This window comes from Melanostigma gelatinosum (assembly GCF_949748355.1).
Source record: "Melanostigma gelatinosum genome assembly, chromosome: 14".
NCBI lineage: Eukaryota > Metazoa > Chordata > Actinopteri > Perciformes > Zoarcidae > Melanostigma > Melanostigma gelatinosum.
In genome coordinates this window covers 22472212-22496511 of record NC_136647.1, presented here as the reverse complement: position 1 = coordinate 22496511, position 24300 = coordinate 22472212, and the positions used below count along the sequence as shown (strand labels likewise).

General features: G+C 44.0%; 1 protein-coding gene across 3 annotated transcripts in view; it reads right to left on the bottom strand.

Moving 5' to 3' along the window:
- robo3 (roundabout, axon guidance receptor, homolog 3) overlaps positions 1–24300 on the bottom strand; it is a gene marked incomplete at its 5' end in the record, with an annotated part of 178181 nt that overhangs the window by 26340 nt on the left and 127541 nt on the right. For all 3 annotated transcript variants that reach the window (XM_079283902.1, XM_079283903.1, XM_079283904.1), the window contains 7 exons: positions 4325–4530; positions 7303–7474; positions 9506–9630; positions 18584–18711; positions 19488–19626; positions 20691–20811; positions 22412–22569. In XM_079283902.1, coding sequence (XP_079140028.1) covers positions 4325–4530; positions 7303–7474; positions 9506–9630; positions 18584–18711; positions 19488–19626; positions 20691–20811; positions 22412–22569 — 1049 coding nt within the window. The remainder of the gene's footprint in view (positions 1–4324; positions 4531–7302; positions 7475–9505; positions 9631–18583; positions 18712–19487; positions 19627–20690; positions 20812–22411; positions 22570–24300) is intronic.

Below are 24300 nucleotides of genomic sequence, written 5' to 3'. Positions count from 1 at the left end.
CTGGACCCGATTTCCCCAATGTTTTCAGTGACTAATGGGGACAACATTTTATTGAAATGAGTCCAGCATTGAGCGAGACAGACAGAGGGGAGAAGTCTCCTTCTGAAATCTTGCGAGAGCCCTTCACTGGCAAAAACAAGACCCTTTAGCTGCCCCGCTAAGGCTGCCATCTGCAGCGCTCTCCCTCAATACTGGACCAGTTTCAAAAGTTGTTGTCTCCATTCGTCACTTAGACACGAAAACATGAGGAAATAGTGTCGAGGTGGTAAAACATACTACAACTGGGCGTTAGAAGACGGAGGACACCAGAAGATTGTCAAGTGACACACAGTCGAATTAGTCCAAGTAGCACGAACACGGTTGTGGATTAAACAAACTGTAGACATGCGGCAGAAGGAAATTCACAGACAACATTACTGTTTGGAAAAAGTAACCCCCCCAATTTATTTAAATGAGTGCAGACGCTGAGTGCTCCTGAAAAACAGTGGAACGAGGGTCAACTTTTGGTGCAACGCAAAGAAATGCCATCAAATACGTGCACATGCTCATTTCTGGGGCATTACTTTGTAAAGTGAATGCCGTATTACTGCTGTGCACATCAGGATCTCGCTATGGGGTCGGATAAGACTTGAAACTCATCTGTTACTCCAACTGGATTAATATTTCATCATCCCACAATACAAACTTTCCTTTAAAGCCCTGATTGTACTGTGGAATTTTGACAATGTTTGATGGGCGTGCCCTCGTATCATTGACCAGCTCTCGGGGGTGCGCATTCATGCCACAAGTCTGAGATAAAAAAGAACATGCAGAGTAAGAAGGGCAGTCGTGCATGTATTGGTGCCCCATTAAAAGCAGCGGTGCACGAGAAAAACAAGCAGCGAAGAAGAAACAAGACGGCGGGTTCTCAAACATTCACAAATAGAGGCTTTGCAAAGGTTTTACAAGGTATGAAATGCACTCAAACAATGTGGTAAAAAACAAAACCCTGTTTGTTTACAATAAAAGCTCCAGAGAGAGGAGCTGTAAAACCAGATCAATTATGAATTGGGCTCCACTAACGGCACATGGCGAGGGTAGGGGGACTGACGGTATTATAATGTTAACTGCACCTGTGAGGACTGCTGGCTCTCTAAATCGCTCTCCTGTTGCACTCTGTGCGGGAGTGTTAAGGGGAATTTTAATTAGTTTTTCATCCGTTTTGCTGTCAGAGGTTTTCAGTCCTCTGTAGTTCATCAATTTACATGCAGGACCCGCAAACACAATCGGCCTCACCGTACTCACTTAGTCTGCGAACGCAGCCCGTATTACTCCCATTGAAAAGCTTATACATTATGCAGAGGATGTGCGAGGCAGGGCCTATCATGACTAATGGCTCGCTGAGCGGTGTGCACGTGTGCGTCCACGTCCGCGTCCGGCTCATCAGTAACCGCTGACAGACGAATTACTCAAGCCTAAGTGGCTTGTCAGAGCATCCTGCAGGACAGGTGACTCTCCATCCTACCCAGCATCCCTCGCTGCTCCTCCTCCTCTCTCTGATGACCTGGAGTTGACCCGTGGGCCGGCTAACTGAAGGGGTACAAAGCGGCTCCCCAGATGGTGGCGTTTGATTTGGTGGATGGGGAATCGGTGGAGAGGGCGGGTGGGGTAAACAGCCGGGACACCTGACTATTAATCAAGCCCGGCAGCTCTGGGCGCTACGCGAAAAACAGATTGCTGAAAAATGGATGAGGGGAGGGGAAGAGAAGAAAACGGGAGGGAGGAGCTCCACATTCAAAGAGGGAACAGTACTAATTGTTAGTTTGACTACATCTTTGGGATATTTCTGCTCTACACTTATAGAAATCAGTCAAACAGAGTGATCTGAGCTTTGGTGTCTTCGTCCACCACCTGCTAACTACCCACTCACCACAGGTATCAGCCTCCTGCACAATATAGCGTTTATAATGATGTCAGATCCTTTTTTAGGCGGGCGCAGAAGGGAAACGTGATTACCGGCTATAACACGAGTTCACTGGGATTTAAAGTCAACACATGAACTCGATCTGCTCCTTTAACGTGATTACTCCCAGTAATCTGTTGTCTTCTGTCCTGCTCACGCTCTTCAGGCTTTGTTTGGGTTCATCTGTTAGCTTCTTTTCACTCTTGCCACACACACACACGTCAACCGTTTAGCAGAATGGCAGCACAAACCTCTTTATCCCCCCCACCCCCCCAGCACCAGTACCACACACACACACTTCCCGTCTGTCCAGGACGTCTTGGCACCGGTGAGGGACCGTGGTAGTGTGTGTCTGGCAGAGATCCCAGGGTAATGGCATCTCCTCACTGCCAGGGTACGAGGAACAAACAGACCATCTGTCCCCCCAGGGGCCCCGATGAAATACACTTCTTCACACTGATTAGTTCAGATTCAAATGGGTTGATGAAGTGCTTTTTATTTTTCTATTTTAAGGAAGATTGTGCTCAATGATAAGTGTTTGCGTTTCATACTCTTCTGATTTCAACGAACATAACTAACTGATATAGATGTTTAGAGATTTGAATTGATGAATCTGTTCATTACAACTAGTTCTGGCACTAGTTGTGCTCACCAAGTTAACACCTGGGATCTCTAACCACGGTGATGGATGTGAACAATGCTGCTATCTTTGTTTTTCTCTTCCACAGAGTTCGGCTAAACTGGGGATCTGTTTAATGACTAATGTTGTACACACTGAGCAATTCACTGAGTGTGTACAATATTGTACTAACTGATTAAAAAAATAGGAAAAACTACAAAAGCAGGATCCTGGTTGTGATAGGAAAACCCCCAAAGATCTTTTAACCATGCTAGCAGCGTGGCTCTCTCAGGTGACAGCGGGTTGATCCATCACTGGGTCCATTCATGCTGCCTGGTGTGTGTGACCATGTGGAGTAATGACATGTGTCTCTGAGTGAAAGCTCTCGACCACTATTGGATGGATTCACTTGTAGAAACAAGTAGAAATATCCATGTTCCCCTCTTAACGAATTGTAATCCCTTAACTTTGCCTCTAGTGCTATCTTCAGGTAAAACTATGAAGTTGCCATAAAACCTTTATGAACAAATACCTGCCACAATTTTGACATTCCCATCAGTTCCAGCTAGTTTTTAGTGCTTATTAGCAAATGTTAGCATGGTAAGAAGTTAAACATGGTGGACATTATACCTGCTAAACATCAGCATGTTAGCGTTGCATTGTCAGAATGTGATCATGTTAGCTCACAGGACTTAGTCGTGTCTTCTGCCATCATTACAGCTGTTGTTTTGTGTTATAGTGATGGTCCAACATCTGCCATCGCTGACAAGCCCCGAACTAAAGTGTGCGGAAGAACATGTCAAATGAAACAACCAGCTGTGAAATGATCTGTGAAATCCAAAGCCCTAAATAGCAGGTGTTGTTGCGTGAGCTGTAGAACAGTAAAATCACTGAGGGCATGTCTGCTCACTGTGTAGGTTCTGATCAAACACAGCCATAGTCGACAGAGAACTTCAACATACTTCAAAAGCATGAGTCCTGCCAAGTTGGTGCTCTCAGCTGTCAAGTCTCTCCCTTTTATTCCTGCATGACATAAACATAGTGTAAAATGCACTTCAGGCTCCTGACTCCCGACTGAGTCTCCTCTCACTCAGCCTCCTGCTCCTCCGCCTCTACCTCTCGCTCCCATTCATCCACTCCTCACTTGCAGTGATGTATTGAGGATTTAATTACAAGCCTCAGCGATCGTTAATCATTGAGAACCCACAATCAATTAATGCGTGAGCCTCCTTCGAGTCGCGCAGAGGCTGCGGTGACCTCAGGTGCTATTTCATACCCGGGAGGGAATTCTGGGCGGAATGGATTTCATTAGCGTGGAGTAAGACGATGCTAACGATTGCTAATGGCCTGGCGTGCTCATTATCCTGGTGATCACGCCTCACAGATGCGGCTTTGCTACTTTCCCCACCTCTCTCTATCTTTTGAGTCACCGGTAAAAAATGTCCTGATACTTTCGCTGCAATTAAAACTGTGTGTTTTATCTGGTGGAATTTAGAATTTGGTTATCTTCCACGTACTGCATCATGTTTGATGTGCAAATCGTAATACATGAAGATCATGAATACATTTTAATGAGTTCCCTGGAAATTGCGATTTGATGGAATGAGAAGCAGTAAAAAATATACAATGAATTAAAATAAGTTGAAGGTCAGCTCAGAAGAGCTGTCAATTTAAAAGGCAAAATAACAATTAAAAAGTTGTCATTCGTCTGGGATAACGTTAACTGTGTCTACACTTTAGTTGGAAGTCTTTCATTCAAATACCTGGAGGTTGGTGATTTGGAAGGTGCCGTTTTCCATCAAGCTGATTCGACCATCGTTTCCCAGGATCCTCTGGCCGTCTTTCTCCCATTGGATGCTGGGGATGGGGTTGCCCATGATGTGGCAGTGCAGCTGAGCGGTGGAGCCAGGAGCTAGAGTGTGATTGGCTGGGCCCTGTCGTATGATGGGCGGGAGGCGGTCCGATGGTGCTGCAGGGACAGAAAACGAAGTTTGATGGTTTGAGATTCAACCAGGCAGCAAAGTCCAGGTCTGAAAAGTGAAGCCGAAGCTTCATGTGTTAAAGCTGCATTCTCTCTAGTGTCCACCAGGGGGCGACTCCTCTGGTTGTATAGAAGTCTATGAGAAAATGACTCTACTTCTCTCTTGATTTATTACCTCAGTAAACATTGTAAACATGAGTTTATGTCTCAATCTCTAGTTTCAAGTCTTCTTCAATACAGCATGATGTTCATTTAGTACATTATGCTCCATTTAGAGTCACACAGACCATAAAGCAGGGGATGCTTTAGGGCGGGGCTACACAGTGATTGACAAATGGCTTCCAAGGCGTTGTCTGCTCTGGGAGTTCCCTGTGTTTTCCCCTAACGTTAACCCTTTCACAGTGTGTTTGAGTTCATGAAAGTTGGATGTAAAATGTTGGTTGCCTAAAAGAGTCTTCCTCAGCGTTCTGTTGTACTTATGACGACCAAAACTCAAAATGACGATGGTCAAAACTCAACACTTCAAAAACCGTAGCCCATAAAAGCTAAGCTATGGGTCACGGTGACTCTGTCCAATACCCATATCATGTCTATGGATACAAGGCCATAACTGAGCCCCCCTCTTGTCAGAGAACAGATTACTTTTTGAGTTAAACCTCATGAATTTCCGCTGTGATCAAGATGTAATTCACTGTCGATCTACAGACCATGTAGCACACAGTGTGAGGGCACTGCTGTCTGTCCATTTATAAACGAGCGAGAGAAACTCAAGAGCACCCAAAAGAGTCTTTGTGTTATGGGGTGTAAAAGCCCACAAACGACACTGACCAGAAACCGAAATCTGAACTCGCTATCATGTAGTGAATAAGCTATTCACTATTATTCTATTCAATACTTACATACTTCAATACAATAATTAAAACATCAACTGTACTCCTGCAAGTTCTTTCTATTACATTTGAAATGGACACAACGCATTTTGCTACCGGACAACTGAATCGTCGTTGGCAAAACACTGAGGAGGAATTTGAAAATAAATAAATAAATCTTCATTTACATGGGCTGCACCACTGGGCTTCACCTTTACTGCTTGTAAACCCTGAAGAGCCTTCACAGTCACCACAGAGCAACACATGGCCAGTAAGGCTGCTCTCCATGCCTTCGTCTCTATGTTCAACCCTAAATGTAAACACATGGTATGAGTGCTGCCAACGAGCAGAGTTCATCTTTAGTTTGGAAGAGTGGAGTCAATTGCTGCACAGTCATAGCTGGTGGTAAAAAGGAGCTGAAGACTGTTTGTAACTGAGAGTTTGTCTTTTCTTTTCCTGCGACGGCAACCGCGACGCAACGATGGAGCGAAAAATAGAACACTTCACTCAGCCGAGCGTGTGCCATTTGCCTTCAGACGTCAGAGCGAGCCTTCACTCGTCTTCTTCTCTGTGAAAGGCTAGCTGGAGCTAAACCCAAAGTGTGAAGAGTCAACATAGGAGTTAGCGTAGACAGAGCTGAACAAAATCCCTGTTTACTCCCTGAGTGTGTGTGTGTGTGTGTGTGTGTGTGTGTGTGTGTGTGTGTGTGTGTGTGTGTGTGGGGGGGGGGGGGGGGGGGCAGCATATGCTGCAGCAGGGTTATTTGCATAGAGCTATCACCAGTTGTCCCTTTTGATTACATCAGATAAGGAATCCTGCTGTTGGCTCATTCGGAGGAGAATATTTGAATTTGAAAAGGATTTGAAGGATGTCTTTTTGAATCTATATCGCTGCACGGGTGGGGGGGGGGGGGTTCAATCAACAGATTGGGAGAAGTTATTAATCAGATATGACATTAGGGAACACATTTTTCTTTTTACTTCCTCCAGTTAAAGCCCACTGAGGTGAATTTGTGATTTGTGAATTTGGGTTATACTAAATAAATTGAATTGAATGAAGTTTACAGAGAGGAGACTTTCATATTTCTTCCTTTTTTTAACTGGCGTGTAAAAGCTGCAAGCTGAGGACACACATGTTGCTCACATGAGCCTATCTTATTTTTCTGTTGACTAAAGTTTTAAAGGGCCAGTGTAGCGTTTAGTCGGATATATATCGGCAGACAGCTTGTATCTACTTGTACTTTACGGAGTCGGCCATGTTTCTACTGTAGCCCAGAACAGACAAACTGAAAACTGTCTCAAGAGAGGCACATCCGCATGTCCACATCGGTCACCGTAGTTCTTCATGCTTGTCACGTGGGAGAAGCTTCAGTTGGTCGCAGTCCTACACACTGGCCCTTTAACAGACATATTTGTCTCATTCAGATGCCAGAAATTGTCCACATCAATGTGTCATTTAGTTCAGGACTGTCTTCTAAAAACCTATGAAAATAATGTGCCAAATAGATGCCAGACAATACAACTCAGTGCAGTTATAGATGCATTTCTTGCATTTTCAGACGGGATTTGTGACTCGATGACTTGCTCAGAGTCATGTTGGCGGTGGAGTCAATCAACAGAACGACAGAGGAAGGTTGATGGTGTGAAGACAGGACGCTCCTGTCTCCTGATGAAATGAACTGATACATTCGGACCAAACTGAATTCAGATATTGAGCAATTACACAACAGGTGTGTGAATTTAAACAGTGACAGTCAAAAGCCAAATAACAACACCGCCGGGTATAGACAGCAGTCATACATATCGTAGCTACCAATCATAGCATCTTCAATGTGATCGGTACTCATGTAATCAGATTACTGTAATCCTGTGACTCCACGGCCGTTACTCACCACTTTCCACCTCCAGCAGGGCTTTGGTCAGGATGCTGCCGGCCACACTGATGGCCTGGCAGATGTAATAGCCGGAGTCTTCCACTTGGACGTCGGTGATGGTGAGCTCGCCGCTCAGCGACACGGAGAAACGGCCCGACTGTGACGGCTCCTGGATGGGGAACAGCAGAATCTGGGGAAGGGAAACATGAGGAGGATTTGTCTTTGTATTTACATTCTTCATGATCATGTCCACACTTTATGCCGTCAAATTCATTTTAAAATAACAATAACAATACACACTAAAGATTCCAAAAATAAATTCCATTGCATGTAAAGAGACATGATGTGGAGGGATGGATGGAGGATGAACAGTAGCACACAGTGGTTGCTGGCTTGCTGCAGAACAGCTACAACATTATTGTAGCTAAAAAAACTATTTTCAGTGTTGGTCGTCGATGTGCATTTAGCCGGTAACTTCTTGCATTGCATCCATATCTGTTGTTACTTTACTCCAGAAACAATGACACCAAAAGTGTTTTTCCTCCAACCTTCATCCCTGATCTTCTCCCTTTTCATGTAACATGAAATAACGCCGGTGTTTCTATCCCAACATGCTACCCACATACTTCCTCTCCCCCCTTGTCCTCCGCACTTTCTCCTCTTTATCTCTCTCCTCCACTCTTGTTCTCTCCCACACACATTCTCCAGGCCTCCTCCAATCTCCCCCTTCTCTAATCTGTACCTGGGAGCCATGCTACAGGCACCCACGCACTGTCGTCGGGCCTTTCAGCGCATTCCAACAGGCTGCAGTGCTTCTCACACGCTCGCCTTTCCCACACACACACACACACACACACACACACACACACACACACACACACACACACACACACACACACACACACACACACACACACACACACACACACACACACACACACACACACACACACACACAGGCCTGAGCAGACTTACACTTTGGTGAATAATACCCTGTGTGGATGATGGGAAAATGAGGTGTGTATGAATGTGCAAGTGTGTGTGGGTGGGTGTGTGTGTGTGTGTGTGTGAGTGAGTCACCCTGGCACTGAACTACATAATGATAAAAGCAGAGGATGAGAGTCAGGAACATGACAGTGAGAAGCAGAGATGCAGGCTTTCTGTAAAGCACGTGTACCAGGGAGGCATGTGAGGGAGAGCAGCTCAGCCTAACATCAGAACATTGATGGCTGCTGTGTTCATTATCGTGTCTGTGTCATTGTGTTCAGCTGCTTTCATTCTTATCCTACTTGGATTAATCTGGTTGGAAATAGAATATCTATATTCTGAAGGTGTTTTATCGAGGGGTCTGTTATATATAATTCATAGCCTGATGTATAAACGTGTTACTACTAAAAACATGTGTGATACAATGAGATATCTAGAAGAACCTTTTACTGTAACATTGAACCTGGCTTTATCCAACGTTAATATTTCTGTTCTGGAAATGTATGCAAATATAGCATATATTTAAGAAGACAATGCATGATCTAAACATACATTTTCAGAAAAAATGTATACAAAAACAATAATTCTCGTAATGGAAGTAATGAACTGGGGAAGTCTGGTGGTGATATCTATTCGTTATATGGATACATTTGTTTGACCGTATTCCCCTGTAGTGTCTCCCCTCACCTTTGATTGGTCTAAAACCAAATGAGCATACATGAAACTCATTCATGGCCACATATTCATGTCGTATAAATCAGGCTATGAATGATGTATGAGGGTTAGGCAAAGTAGGAAATGAATCACCTCAATGTGTATTTTGGGTGTTTTCGTTCCACTCGTCTGAAAGAAGAAATGTAATGGAAGCAAAATAGACCAAAACCTCTAAATGGACCAGTGCATGAAAACAAGGTTTTTAGCTGGGAGGTTGTGTCTAATGTTGGATGTAGGTGACACTACAGTATTTGGCCAGAGTTTGAAACGTTCTTATTATAAAGTGTTGCTGGAGCTTCAGGGCTAACGCCCTTCTTTATGCACCAGAAGCGTTATATAACCTCAACCACCATCTAGTCCCTTAAAAGTTGTACAATATTAATTTAGACAGATATCATATTACTGCTAATTGAACAAAATCGCTTTCAGACGCAAAGTGACCACGAGACCGTGATGGATGCGTCAGAGGGCAGAAGTGAAGTCCATGAAACAGAAAGAGAGTCATACAGGTCACTCTTACCTGGCTGCCTTCTTTCTGCCAGAAGACGGCCGGCGGAGGGTTTCCTTTGGTGCCACAGAGGAAGGTCACGGTGCGAGCCGGGGCTGTGATCTGGTCCCGCGGCCGAACCACGATCTGAGGGGGCACTGCAACGCAGGCAATGGAGAGGAATCGTTATCGGGGGCACAATAGAACCAAAGTCTTTGTGCGTGCTGAGTGAGGCTTCATAAGGGAGAAGGTGCCAGCGGTGACATTGAGTGCATTAAGCCGTGACAGGCCTCCAGTGATGACGGCAACTCAGATCTGACAACTCTTTCACTTAAGCTCTCCCTATCTCTTTATCTCTCTCACACACACACACACACACACACACACACACACACACACACACACACACACACACACACACACACACACACACACACACACACACACACACACACACACACACACACACACACACAGTTCATCTGACTGCCTCAACGCTTACAGTAAAGGCCACAAAAACTTTTTAAAAAGTATGAATATGAGGGACTTTTGGATATAGAGGCAACAAAGTCATGAGAACATTTCTCAATGAACAGGAAGACAAGTGCATTGAGGAGAATGTAAGTCAGCAGCTCTGTGGCAGCTGATCAATCACCCAGCTGTTACTCACTTTTAACCCTCATTTTAAATGTTCATCACATCCACATATTCAGTCATTATTCTTGATGAAACATTTTAACAATAGCGAGCAGTAAGGCATCATGTGAAGGCGAGAGGACGGGAGCACTCTCTGGGTTCATCAACAAGAGTTTTGAATTACTGATGCTTCCAAGCTATAAAAAAAGGAATCCCTCAAGTAACACAGCTTTAGCAGAGGAGTAAACATTGAGGCAGCATTGGTCACACACTTAGTGGACGTAGTGGGGTCATGGCTGTGAATGCTCAGTTAAAAAAAAGAGTGATGAAGAGATGAAGACGATTCAAAACGAGTGAAGTCAAACAAGGCTGAGAACAGATTCAGGTCTCAGCGCTTTAAGCCTCCACAGCCTGAGCCGTGTTGGCTTTTTGCTTCCACTTTCAGGGTTGTACAGACTCAGGAACACACAGTTTGTGCATTTCAACCAGGAGGACCTGAGATTCAGATCCTCTTGGATACTTCCAGGCAAAAAAATAACAAAACGCATTTCCACCAAGGATTTCCTGTCAATTTTAGTCTCGGGACGACTTTTCAATGAACTTAAGCCCGTTGTTGTATTTCCACAGCGGTCTACAGAACTGAAGAAGTTCAGTGTGGCCGTCCATTTTATCGGAAAAAAACTTGTGTTTTGTGTCACTGCGACGACATCTACTGCTGCCTAGTATTTACTGATGCACTAGTGATGCCTGAAGAGTGTCTCCTCAGTTAATCATCTCTTCTCATGGTTATGTATTTGTGCTTTTGGTCTCTCTCGCCTACCGCTCGCCCTCTCAGCTCGCTCATCTCTTTCTCTCCATCTTTTGAAAAAATGAGGAGGGAAACTTTACTTTTCATGTCATCAAGCAAAGAGAAATGATCTCTCTTCATCCCTTCATCTTCTTTGTGTATGATGGTACACAAGTTGAAGCTGCGGCGTGTGTGTTTGAACAATCAGCGGTGGTCACCGCCCCGAAAGTTCCTGTAGTCTCAGAAAGTACTACCCCCGTGACCAGGACCTTTTTTTCAGGGGATTAAATGTCTCCAGAACTTAATATGGACTCTGGACTCTGGACTCTGGACTCTGCGGTTGAAACGCAATGAGTTTCTCAAACTGTTCCTCGTCCCTGTAGAGAGGTCCTGTGGTGGAAAAGAGACTATAGAGGCAGAACTTTAGGTCCAGGAGCTATGGGGGCGGGTGTTGCAGGGCTGAACGTCACTGATTAGTTAAACACGTAGCAGGGTAGTACTGGACGCAACTAGCATGAATACTAGAATGTGGAGTTAACACTTCTTGTGTCCCGACTAGTACTACGACTACTACTACTAAAACAGAGTGAGAAGAAGCTGAGAGCACTAACGAACCAGAGAGAGAGGGAGCAGCCCTGCCGTTCGTCCCTGTGGCTCCTTCCTACCTGAACTATTGGACCCAAAAGGACTATTTGTCACCAACGGGAAAACACAGATCATCTGAGACCTTGACCTGTTGGGCTTTGATTGATGACGTCTATAATAGATGCTTATTGGTTAAACTATATGCCGTGATAATGGATCTGCTATGCTTGGTTGGCTGGAGAGCATATCAACCACCAGCCCAGAACCCACAGGAGCCGGGATTCAGGTCTGTGGGGCACCTTTATGATCCCAGGAACCAGGCTCATCAGATGTCTTTGAGCATAGATGGAGGGCAGGAGGGGCAGTCCATGTTTGCATCCTCTCTCTGTCTCTCTCTTTCTCTCTCACACACACACACACGCCTCTTTGATTTCTATTGATTCTGTAGCAAGTGACAGGCCTTCCTCCACAGAGGGTGGTGTGAATGCATAATGACGCCATCCACCGGTCCTAATTGATTTCTCATCTTCCCACCTGATCTCCTGCTCCTCTTTCATTCTCCGTCTCAATTAGTGTGAGGAGAAGACCGAGAGACCGAGAGAGACAGGGAGGTGGGGAAGCGTCCTAAAGAACACAAAGACAACTAACAGAAAGAAACACCGAACCGCCAGTGTTTCAATTTGCATTTTCTTATTTGAAGTTGAAAAAGTTGGATGAAAAAAGGATCAAAAGCTGAAAAGTCATAATGCACCGTGACATATATTCTGTAGTGGCTTTGGGGTTTCTTACATGGTATGCAATGTTGTTGTGTGCCCTCCTTACAATATACCTAGTTGATGTAAACACGAAATAATGTGCCTTTTTTGAGAGAAAGTAAAACCTGACGGGGGCACTTTGTTCACTATACCTAGCCCCCCTCGTTGTGATCTGCCTGTTCACCTGACATGAGCGTACAAGCTTCATTGCATGCCCAGCGTGCACATTTTATCCCCCTGTCTTGGGAACCGCCCGCCCTTCATCATCCCAAAGACCACCACGGGCCCCGTCACACAGCAGGAGGGGATCCGAGTGTCAGCCTCAGGATCAATCACAGCTAAGGGGTTTTTGCAAACACGGGCAGGGTCATATCCTGGGATCAAAGACGCAGCCCCACCAGCAACCCTAAAGGTCAAAGGCCAAACATGCTGCCAGCGTCCTGGATGTGAACCATGCAGCAGCACTGAACGAGGCTTCCACTCCCCAGCTGGACGGCCTTCCTGTCAGGACTGATGCAAGGCCTGAAATATGAAAGAAATGCAGTGTAATACCCACTCCTTATGTAATGCTACTCCAGGCTCATACAGATGATGAACACACGGGAGAAAAGACACTCGTACCGTCAGAAAAAAAACTCGTCAGCACCCGAACATTTCCCCCTCGTGCCTGAGTCAATGCTGTAACTTTGACCCAAATACGGTGACAGCTCGGAATACTCAGGCTATTAAAACGCTGTTTTTGGTGAGCTACACAGACCTGTCTGGAGAATAACAATGTTTGATTTGAGCAGGCAAGCCGGCACACTGCCTGAGGCTGCAATTAATAATTAGCAATAATGGGTGCACACTGAGCTTTAGATTCAGGGCAGGCATCCAAACATGGGATGGAAACAGGGAGATGGATCGTAGCAGAGCAGCTAAAATATACATGACAGAAATCTGAAAAAGAATGGCTGCATGTCGTGGAAGCCATTTGCACAGCACATTGTTGTACAGACATTCAGTATTCTGGGCTTCTTGCTTTTAGGTATGACAGCTGTAAAAAAACAAACAAACAAAACAGAAAATGATGTCACTGTTTATCAAACACCACGGCACCTTCATTTTCCAATTTTACGAAATATATAACCGGCTGTGCAAAAACGATGGCACACGAACTGATAACTGCAGGAGGCAGAGTGAGGGAGGTGCATCGGGGAGAGTTCATATAAAGAATGAAACACTTGACATCGGAATCTGAAGGAGACTTCTTTTATACAAGCAGAGCTGAGAACACAGAACAAGGCGAACACGCCAAGAGGAAGCAAAGATAAACAAGGACCGCAAGTTAAACTTCCACAGCTACGACAAGAGCAGCCAGACTGAAGGAGGAGAGGCTGGTCTCTTTGGGTACTACTTCTGTGTGATGAGAAGCAAATGTTTTCTTAAATGCTGCAAAAGTGAAGCCATACGGCCAGCCCTTACTTTTTAAATTGCCCATGGTGATCAGGAGCAGCCAGAGCGATTCACAGGTTGAAGTATATCAACGATTATATCAACACCAACACCAACCCATGTCTGCTGCATGAGGCCATAAGGGACTACATCATGTAGTGCAGGGTCAGGCAACCTCACACATGGCACACTGGCAGTGTGACCTCTTTCACAACCATTGGCAGGTGTTTCAGGTAGGTTGAATGATTTGTTTTCCACCCACATTCTGTAAAGAGCCATCCTACTCTGCCTCTGATTGGCTAATACTAGTTGCCTTCTGCGCAGAATTTGTAACGTTTTTTGCTGAAGAACAGGATTGTTGGAAAGTTGGTAGGTTAATGATTTGAACTCAGATGTGGTGTTCTCATAAGGATAGCAGCCTTCTTAATAAGTACAATGTCCTGATTATGGGAGAAAATGTTTTGCCTGTTTTGATGGAATAAAATACATATCTGTTGGAGACTTACATTTGTATATGTTGTCATAATTAAACTTAATGTTGAAATGGCACACACGATTGGCAAAATAATAAAAAAATGTCATATCAGATCAAAAAAGGTTGCAGACCCCTGATGGCGTGTGATCCTGTATCGATGCTGTCTTTGCTTTTGTCTGTTTCATGAGGTAATGTGCTATACACAACTTATATTGTTTTTGGATGGAACTTTTCCTTTAACCATACCTTATGTGGCATGATCACAAACTTCCATAACCTAAACCACACCATAGTTTTAACGGAAGGCAATCGAGAGTTTTGCAGAGTTGCCCGATATTGGCGTTCTTGTTCGGTAAAGCTCAGCTTTATGGAAGAAACATCATCGATGGAAGACAGTCTTAAACAAAACACAGCAGACAAATGTTTCAACAGGCTCAGCTGCGCACCACATGATGTGCTCCCACAACCACGGATCACAGTGAGATTTGTTCCTCTGTACAGGCAGACCAAGTGCTTACAACCAAAGCGTCTTACCTCCCCCACGCCCCTAAACACTTGACGTGTGATTTGCTCCAACGTACTGAAGCTATCACGCACACGTGGGGGCAGGAGTTCCTCAGGGGCCTGGATGTGACAGGCAGCTGTTACAGTCCCACGCTGATGCAAACAGCCTGGTTCACACACGTACGCCTGAGTAAACACTCTCTCACGCTGCTGCTGCTGCTGCTGCTGCATGAGTCTTCAGCGTCATCCTTTCATATCACACCCTCTCTTTCTCAGACACACAGCCTTTACCCTGACCCTGATTCTGTTCAGAAATCATGATTGAGGAAGTGGTTACTTCCTAAGCATAATGTATTATAGCCGGACCATAATTCATCTCAGCTTTTATTTAATTTGGAGCGGGACCTTTGTGCCCAGAACTGCTGCCTATTTATCCAACTTCATGATGTAAACTGGAGGGCTGGTGCAGCTTTAAATAGACGGCGTATAAGTTATAGCAGCAGCACTGTAATTCTTTGCTTTTATAATATCTAGGCACCCACAGGCAAGACAGAGAAGTGAACCTTCCCCACGGGGTAAATGAGATAGAACTTCAACTGGATAGAATTCAAAAGGAAGGTCACCCTGCCTCCTGCCTGTACATATACGATGTAAATGTGGGGGACACTTGTTTTCCTTATCTGTACCATTGTCTGAAGGTAAATCAAGAGAGAAGCTCGAATAGGCATTCAGTCAATTTCTTTCTCTCGATTAGGAACAAAGCTGCTTACTTGTTAATAGCAACAGGTGTTTGACTTCATCATAGAAACAAGAGATCCTCACTCCTGCGGTTGTTTCTTGCTTTGGACTGTAGCAGGAGCCATGTTGTCTGCTTGTTTTTGCGACAGCGGCGCCAACAATAATACCTCAACACTAGAGCTGAACATGTGTTAAGAAAAGTTGATTCCGTGTAGTGCGGACCCATTATTAACCACCATTAGTCCATATTTGCCCAAACCTCTGCTGCAGAGAACTGTTCCTCCTAATGGACATAACTGTGTGGATGCCCTCTGCAATGCCTGTCATAGCTTAAAAGGGTTACTTCATCCTTCTCATTCCCCTGCCCGCGCACTGAGAGGTGGAAACAGATGAAACGTTAGAATGGTGTGAGCCTGTAAAGCACCAAGGCCCTTTCAGAAAGAAAAGAGGTGCAGGCATTCAAGAGTCAAAAGCCACAGATATACTGAACACAAAGAAACTGATCCAACGCACACTTCTCTCCATTGTGCTACCAAAACGCTGTTGTTGTTGTGAGAGTGGAAAAAGTAAGCGTCTGCTGACAGTCGATTCCTCAGATAGCTGCAAAACTACTTTCCTGGACTACGTGCTTGTCTTCAAGTATCGCCAATGAAAAGCTCCTGAAGACAACAACATGTAAAAAGGGTCTACTTTGGTATTTTTCGATTTCATGGGGCACAAAAGGAGCGTCCTGTGTTCCCTTCCCGCTCACAGCTTTGTGCCATTTAATCAGCATAAGTGCACAAGAACACTTGGATATCGTGCCCGAGCAGCCTGCTGTAAAATGATGAGTTTGTCAGCTTCCAAACCACAGCGCTCTGTGAGCTGTAAAATGTTTCAAAGTATAGAGGCACTATTTTTTCAAGCGAGGAAAGTGAATTGTCAGAGTATGAGTGATTAATCCGTATATTACTGCGGGACCGTGATACTACAGTACTTTCATTTATTTTGTAGTGTTTAAAGAGTCTGCTGGTCTTTTCATTCACCTTTTATGTTTCAATTTGTGTACAAAATGAAAGATGCCCGCTATTAACGGGATCTTTTTTCTTTGTAGCAATGAAGCTCCACCTAGATGAGCTCAAGCCTGAATGAAGTGCAGTCAAAGGTCGAAAAACAAAAGCTGACTCAGCGTTTCCAGAGGTACTTCAAAGCTAATTGACTATTCTGGATTCATAGGCAACCTAAATCTGTATGACTGTCTCTCTCTCATGTCTGTTAAGCCTCTCTCTCTCTCTCTCTCTCTCAGACACACACACACACACATAAGACGGGATGAAATGGAGTACTTACTGGACAGGCAGACTGCGATGGAGTGATGCAGAAAGGGGTGGAAAAGAAAAGAGGGAAGAGAGAGATGAATGAGATGATGAGGTCACAATGAACGGTGACACTCGTTGAAATATTTCAACAGGACGGAGTGAGACTGCAGCGCCACAGCCGCTCAGGTCTATTCAGCATTCACAGTCACAGCAGGTAAACACCGGTGTAATTAATAACCGTAGGTATGGCCGTGTTCCGTTTAGGTGGGCCAGTGTACAGCGAGCTGTCTCACTGGAATGACGGTGACACAGTAAACAGGACCACAATGCACATGATCAGTATCACCTGTGTTTACCCTGCTATGACATGACAACATGACTGCTGTGGAAAGGGCCTATTGAAAGGAAGCGCTCCCAAAAGAAAGGAGGGTTGGACGGGTAGATGGAGTGATGATGAACTGATACACAGGTGAAGATTAGAGGTTGTGTTCTGATTGATCTGTGCTTTTGTTGGGGGGGGGGGCATGAAGCAGCCCACGACCTGTCTAACAGCTGCTGAGTGACTTCTCCATTCTGCTGCTAAATAGCACTTTCAACGCACCCACATCTATAATGTGTTATAAACATAGTTATAAGAACTAAGAATAATGTGGTATGACCATAATCACAACAGTATAAAGCATTTTATAAAGACTTATCAAGTATCATAATTCTTGCATAGATTTATTATTATTCATGTTCAATTATAATTCTTACTAATACCGTTTACCATGGAACTTATTGAAGTGACTTTTTTTGAATTATTTTTGTATTACAATTTTTCTGAAAATGTATGTTTAAATATGCTAATGAGGCCTTATTTTATTAAATATTTGTACATTTTCATAAATTTTCTGAATAGAAATGTGAACATTGGATAAAGGTTCAAAATGATTGTTCATTTTGTTGACATATTAGAGTCAAAGGTTTTTATTTGGATTTGTCTTTGTGTCAGATTCGAACTGGTTATAAATAGATGATGTGTATGTGTCTTTTGTCTGTTTGTTGGTGCATGCATGTGGATAAAGTACGTGAGCAGACATGTGTTGACACACTCAGTACTGTAGCTCCACAGTGGAGGGCCTGCTAACAGGATTAAATGCTACGGAACAAAACCCGAAATATTCCCTTTTATTGTCACAAATGACAGATTCTCTTCTCAGTGTCTCTCTTCAAGGGGCTGGCTTTAATCTCATGCAATCGCACTGCTTTTTGATCTTGGCTCTCTCTCCAGAGGGATCACGAGTCGAGACTCAAAAGGAACTCAAAGTCCATTTTTCACTTTTCCTCTCTCATAGCTTCAGCTATCAGCAGGTTACCAGTGGCATGAAATGGGGAGTCGGAAGCAGCCACAACGTCTGGTCTTCTGACTTCCTACAGCCAATATCATCTTCACATCTTGGACACTGATATTCGACATGTTCTTGAAGAGGAGATGGACTTGGTGGCAAATCTAACACAGAAGCCACTGGGAGGTGTTTTGTGACACATTGTAGCAAAACTGTCCATCTGTGCACATCATTTATGTATTCAGTGCTGAAATCTAATGTTCTGTCCTCACTGAAGTTTCACTTGTTGAGCGATTTCTATTGAAATAAAGCAGGGTTTATTCATAATAAGTATTAAGAAAATTACACTTTCTATGAGACGTTTACGACAACATTAACATATTGGAAATATGGACATATTGGACATTTTTTCTCATTATTCACACATATTATTAAATCAAATGAGTCCACTATTCATTCTCAGATTTTAACAACTACACCATGACTGTGCAGCCAGCTGGCACTGTCAGTGGCTGCAGCCGGAGATGGACCTCTCGGGATGGAACTCTACCGATGCATGGCCATGTCTCACCGTGCACTTGCAGGGTCCCTGAAGACTCGGCTTTGCCCACGCTGTTCTCTGACACACAGGTGTAAGTGCCCTCGTCCTCACCTCGCACCTGGGTCAGACGCAGACTGTTGTCGCTGCGGATCTCAAATCTGGAAAGACATCCACACACACACACACACACACACACACACACACACACACACACACACACACAGACACACACACACACACACACACACACACACACACACACACACACACAAAGACTTTCATGAAAACTACACTCGTTGGAGATTTTCATTTTCTTTTTATGCAAATTGCAAAGTTATCTGGGTTGATTAAACCTTTGAAATGTAACACAATGCAGAGCTATCAGGCTCAGAATGATGCTGCTTTTCTGACTATCTGCTGTAATGCAGTCGGCAGTATGAGACTGGGTTTGGTAAATCTCAGATTATTGTCTTATAGCTTTAAGCTCCCTGTGGAGATTTGGATCCTGCTGACAACTAGGGAACGTTTCCCCCTGTTTCCCCGGAGGGATCATTAAAGTTGCACTCATTGCGCGTCACCACAGCTTTCCGAAAGCTGCTGGCTTGACAGCTATGAGTACCTACATTGTAGATCATTTTGGGGGAGGTTCTTTGGAGAGAGGCCTGAAGGGATGGACTGTCGGTGCTGCCGACTTCGCAACTTCCTCGCTAGATTTAGCGACTTTTGGAACTTTTCAATCAACAATTCAATCTTTTTCTCATGTTGCCTATCTCAGCACAGAACATTGGAAGCTGGTATATTATCAGTGAAATGACTGGAAATGTAACATGTTGTTGAGGAACACCCTGACCACCACCGTATTCTGATGACACCAGGGTGGTAGTGAATCACGGAGCAGACACCAGACAACACATGAGTGTCCTTTCCTCCGTACCTGCCCCGGGGCAACTCTCCCTCCTCTCTCCGCCAGCGGACAGTCGGAGTCGGGTCTCCGTGCACCTCGCAGAAGAAGTCCACCGTGTCGACTGCCAACACCACCTGGTTCACCGGCTGTTTGGTGAACACCGGCCTCTCTGAAATTAGACAGAGACAGAGGACGGAGAGAGAATTAAACATGCTCGAGGTACGAAACTTTATGGTAATTCGATTGTTGCAGCAGCCGTGACTGTGATGGAGATGAGAAGAAATAGTGACCGCAGAGGAAATAAGTTGTGAAAACTAAAAGAACTAAACGTGGTAACAAGGAGGGTGGGCATCATCATTGATAGAGTTACAGGCCTGATGCAGGTGCATTACAACATTTAGTTAAACAGGTGGGAGAGTCAATATTCATGTCCAGAGACACAGATGTGCGTTGTCAGATCTTATTATAATCACAATTAAAAAATGGTGACAGCCGAGAGAAATTAGTGCAGATGTGGACTGGCTATTATCTTGCCAACTTGATGCATGGCAGTAATATTGAATATAAAGGTCAGCGTTTGGCCATTTTGAGGAACCATACACTGATAAATTAGGTGGAACACACTGGGTTAAGGTTTACTGATGTTGGACAGGAGCAGCATCTGGGTGATGGTGAGGAAGAGGAGGGGGTCTGGTGGGCCCGAAAAGAAAATATCAATCTTCTATCTGTTTCTTTCGATCAATACACACTTTGAGAGCGCTTATTCTGCCGCTCTGCTGCGAGCAAAGCAGAGAATTAAAGAGAGGGAACGAAGCAAAAAGCAGCTGGAAGAGAAACATCCATCTTCTGCTCCAACAACATCAGCTGAGGAGAGAAAGTACAGCCCAGGAGGAACGACATCCAGAGGATACTTGTGCTTTGTTAGGCTTACTGTAAGAAGCAGTACAAATCGCCTGTCAGAGTAACTCACTCTACAGGATTATTAAATGTCCTTGACTAAACTAAAGGAAAGGACATTTATTGAAGTCCAATACTTTTGACAAAAACTCATGACCAAGACGATTAACACTGTAGTTTGTGTACTTTAACCATTATTATTTGAAGATACAGATTCTTCTGTTTTCAAAAGAAGTTGTAATGTGATGATAAATTAGATGGGAATATAGGTTTCACTTCCTATGCAGTGTTTGCAGGTTGACCATAATTGAATGAGATGCAGTAAGAATGACTCACCAAACACCACCAGCTCAGCAGGATCACTGTCTTTCTCTCCGACCATGTTGGTTCCAACGCACACATACATGCCAGCATCGCTTTTCCTGGTGTTGGAAATCATCAATTTGCCTCCTCGCATCTGAATATTCAGGAGTGAAAAGGGAAGAGGGTACAAAGACCAAGGAGAGAGGCACAAAAGGAGATGGATGAAAAGGTAAGCGGAGGAGGAGGAGGAGGAAGCAAATCACGAGGAAGTGGAGGAGAGGTGGTGTGGGAGGAGGGGGAAAGAAAGAAGACAAATGGAAAGAGGTTGGAAACAGGATATTGAGGCATGTTAGTCAAGAGGGAGGCCACTCCGTCATTTTCAGTGTCTCGTGACAGATGGCTCCTCTGCTCGTTATTTACACTGTTTGAATGGGTCTAGCTCCGGACACATAGTGTGCACACACATGCATGCTCCCAAATAGCAGCTTTATATAAGATAAGATAAGATCATCCTTTATTTGTCCCTCAGTGGGGAAATTACAGGATTACAGCAGCATTGCTCACAAGTAAAAAATAAAAGATAAAAATCAAGTAATATAATAAACTAAACAGTGAACAGTAAAACAGTAATAAAATAAGACAGTAAAGAAGAATATTAAATATACCAATATATACAGAATATACAGACGGAATAAAAATATAAGATAAATACTTAAACGTATTGGATATTGCACGGGATTGCACGGATTAGATTTTGCACCAGGTGAATGAATTAAAGTGTTCAGAAGTGTTCAAAGTGTTCGTGTTCAGTGTGTTCGTGGTCCACCGAGAGCAGTTTGTTGTGCAGCCTGGCAGCAGCGGGGAGAAAGGACTTGCGGTACCTCTCCCTCAGACACCGGGGGTGAATCAGCCGGTGACTGAAGGAGCTGTGCAGAGCTGCCAGAGTGTCCTGCATGGGGTGGGAGGCGTGGCTCATCAGGGATGAGAGCTTCGCCATCATCCTCCTGTCTCCCACCACTTCCACAGTATCCAGTGGACACCCCAGCACGCTGCTGGCCTTCCTCACCAGTTTGTCCAGTCTCCTCCTGTCAGCTGCCGCGATGCTGCTGCTCCAGAAGACCACTCCATAGAAGATGGCTGATGCCACCACGGAGTCGAAGAAGGTCTTCAGGAGTGCTCCCTGCACCCCAAAAGACCTCAGTCTCCTCAGCAGAAAGAGTCTGCCCTGTCCTTTTTTATAAAGAGCGTGAGCGTGGTCAGTCCAGTCCAGTTTATTGTTCAAGTGAACACCCAGGTACTTATACGTTATATGTCTGGCTTCATTGAATTCCATCTTCTTTGTTTCTAGAAGGTGGTCTTCTGATGAGCACTCTTGAAGGGTTCAACTAAACAACAATCAATGCAGTTCAATAGCGATGCTGCTTTTTGATTATCAACAATGATTGAACTGGGTTGATTCTTAATCAGCGCCTCGTCATCAAAAAATCAAAACTCTGCATTATTGATTGGTCAGAACTTTGTTTGAATGAAAAAAAAACATCACAGAAGATCACTTGAATTACGAAAATGAGCTTGTGTGACAGTAACACCACAATACACAAAGCTAAGAGCTTGCAAACAACTTATTATTTGTACAAATACAAATTCAAAAAAGCACAAATTAAGAACTAACAAAAGCATGGGTGGGTCAGCTGTTTCCAGTTCAAACCACTAACTTCATGATATTAATTCTACAGAAAAAAAAAACAACTTACAGTGATCCTCTCATCCCGGTCATTGACCCGGATGTTGTTTCTCTTCCAAGAGATGGTGGGCTCAGGATGGCCTCTGGGGGGGATACACTCCATGACAGCCGGCTCACCTGCTGCTACCACCACATCACTGGGCGATTGACGGAAGTCATCTCTCAGAACTGGGAAAAAAAACAGAAGAAGAGAAGAGGCATGGTTAGAGTGCGTGAACTTCCTTGTTGATGATACTGTCTTTTATCTGGCTTTGCATTCAATGTTCATCTGCTAACTTGTCCTGGTATTTAGCCTGTCCGTGACACTTTCCTTTAAACAAGTGCAAATCACAAATTAGGATCGTCTCTCACTGTTTGACTGAGCGGACTAACACAAAGCATAATGTATGACTGTGAACTTAACATGGCGTCTCTGTGGTCTTCATTGAGTCTGTGTCATGTGTGCACATCAATAATAAAGATGTTTCTAGCACAAAAGTAGATGCATTATTCAATCTGACCCACACACAGATAAACACACCGTTTGCAAATATATAAATACACTTGGATACACGGTCAACAAAAAAGTCACTGTTCATACAAGGTAAATCAGTGATACAGCAGGAAGCTGTGGCAATCCAGAAAATAATTTTAACTTTAATTGGCTTCCCTGGAATCATGTATAAAATATTCGAGATTTGTCTTCTTTACTTCCAAATGCATCCCTCTGCAGTCAACATCTTGCCTGTTACCTGAAGGCATTAGACTTCTTCTGTCTTATTTCAGTCTCTAAGGCTTTGTGACCTCTCAGATTACAGGTGTGGAGGATGGGTTTGTACTCTAGAATGATGTACTGACAAGATCAGTCTACCCCTAAGAGACCAAAGCCATGCAGGCCTGCAGGGTAAGGCTGGCCTTAGCCACTCAAGGCTTACAAAGGGGATAAACTAATGAGATGGTTTTTCATGGCATTCCTACCATCCCCCAAAAAGACGCCAAAACGGATCTGAAAAGCATCTCCCCGCAAACTTCCCTTTCACATCACAATCTCTCCTCTGCATTTATGTCTGCAAACGAGCAGCAACTCTTTCAAAAGAGCATTTGGAGGGTATCAAATTACAACCCTCAAATATTCCACAAAGTTCTCTTTGAAGCTATGGGAAGATGTGAGGTTTGGACATCAAGGAGTTGGTGGATGATTAATTGATGCCAGAGGAGAGCTTGCCTGATTTGCATACTTCCTAACATTATATTGATACGTCTCATTTAGGTAGTAATAAGTTATATCAACGTTGAATCAAATTTCTCCTGAGTGCCAAGATCTGCTGGGCTGCTGAGGCATGAAGAGAGAAGTCAGTTACCTCACCTTAAAAAGTGCAAGTCATGTCAGAAACTGGTGTTGTAGTTTGCGCTTTTCACAGACTTCTGAACATTGCTGCTCAAAGAAAAGCTGTTAAGTATATCACCTCTCTGTCCACCTTGTCATGTTTGGGGAGAAACTGATTTTTAAAGTGTATTAATATTACATAACTTCTCTGTCTGTAAAGGCCGACATGCAGAATATGATAAAACTGACTGAGCACTTTAACGCCATCCATATTATGTATTATACATATTATCTTCAATAATCTCCTGATTCAAACACCCACATTTAGCATTAGTCTCATCTTTCAGGTTGAAGTGAAACAGCAGCAATATTTATACATTCAAGACCAGTGGTGGAAATGACATAATTATGTAAATACTATATTTTACTTTGATTAAGCAGCTTTGTCAAGCACTTCTGAGATAGTACTCTACATTTATCAAATAAACTCTTCTACTCAAGTCCTACGACAATAAGTACAAATTAGCACACATTACCGCCTACATTGACAAAGTTATGGTCCAATCATGAGGCTATTCAATTAGTGCCATGCC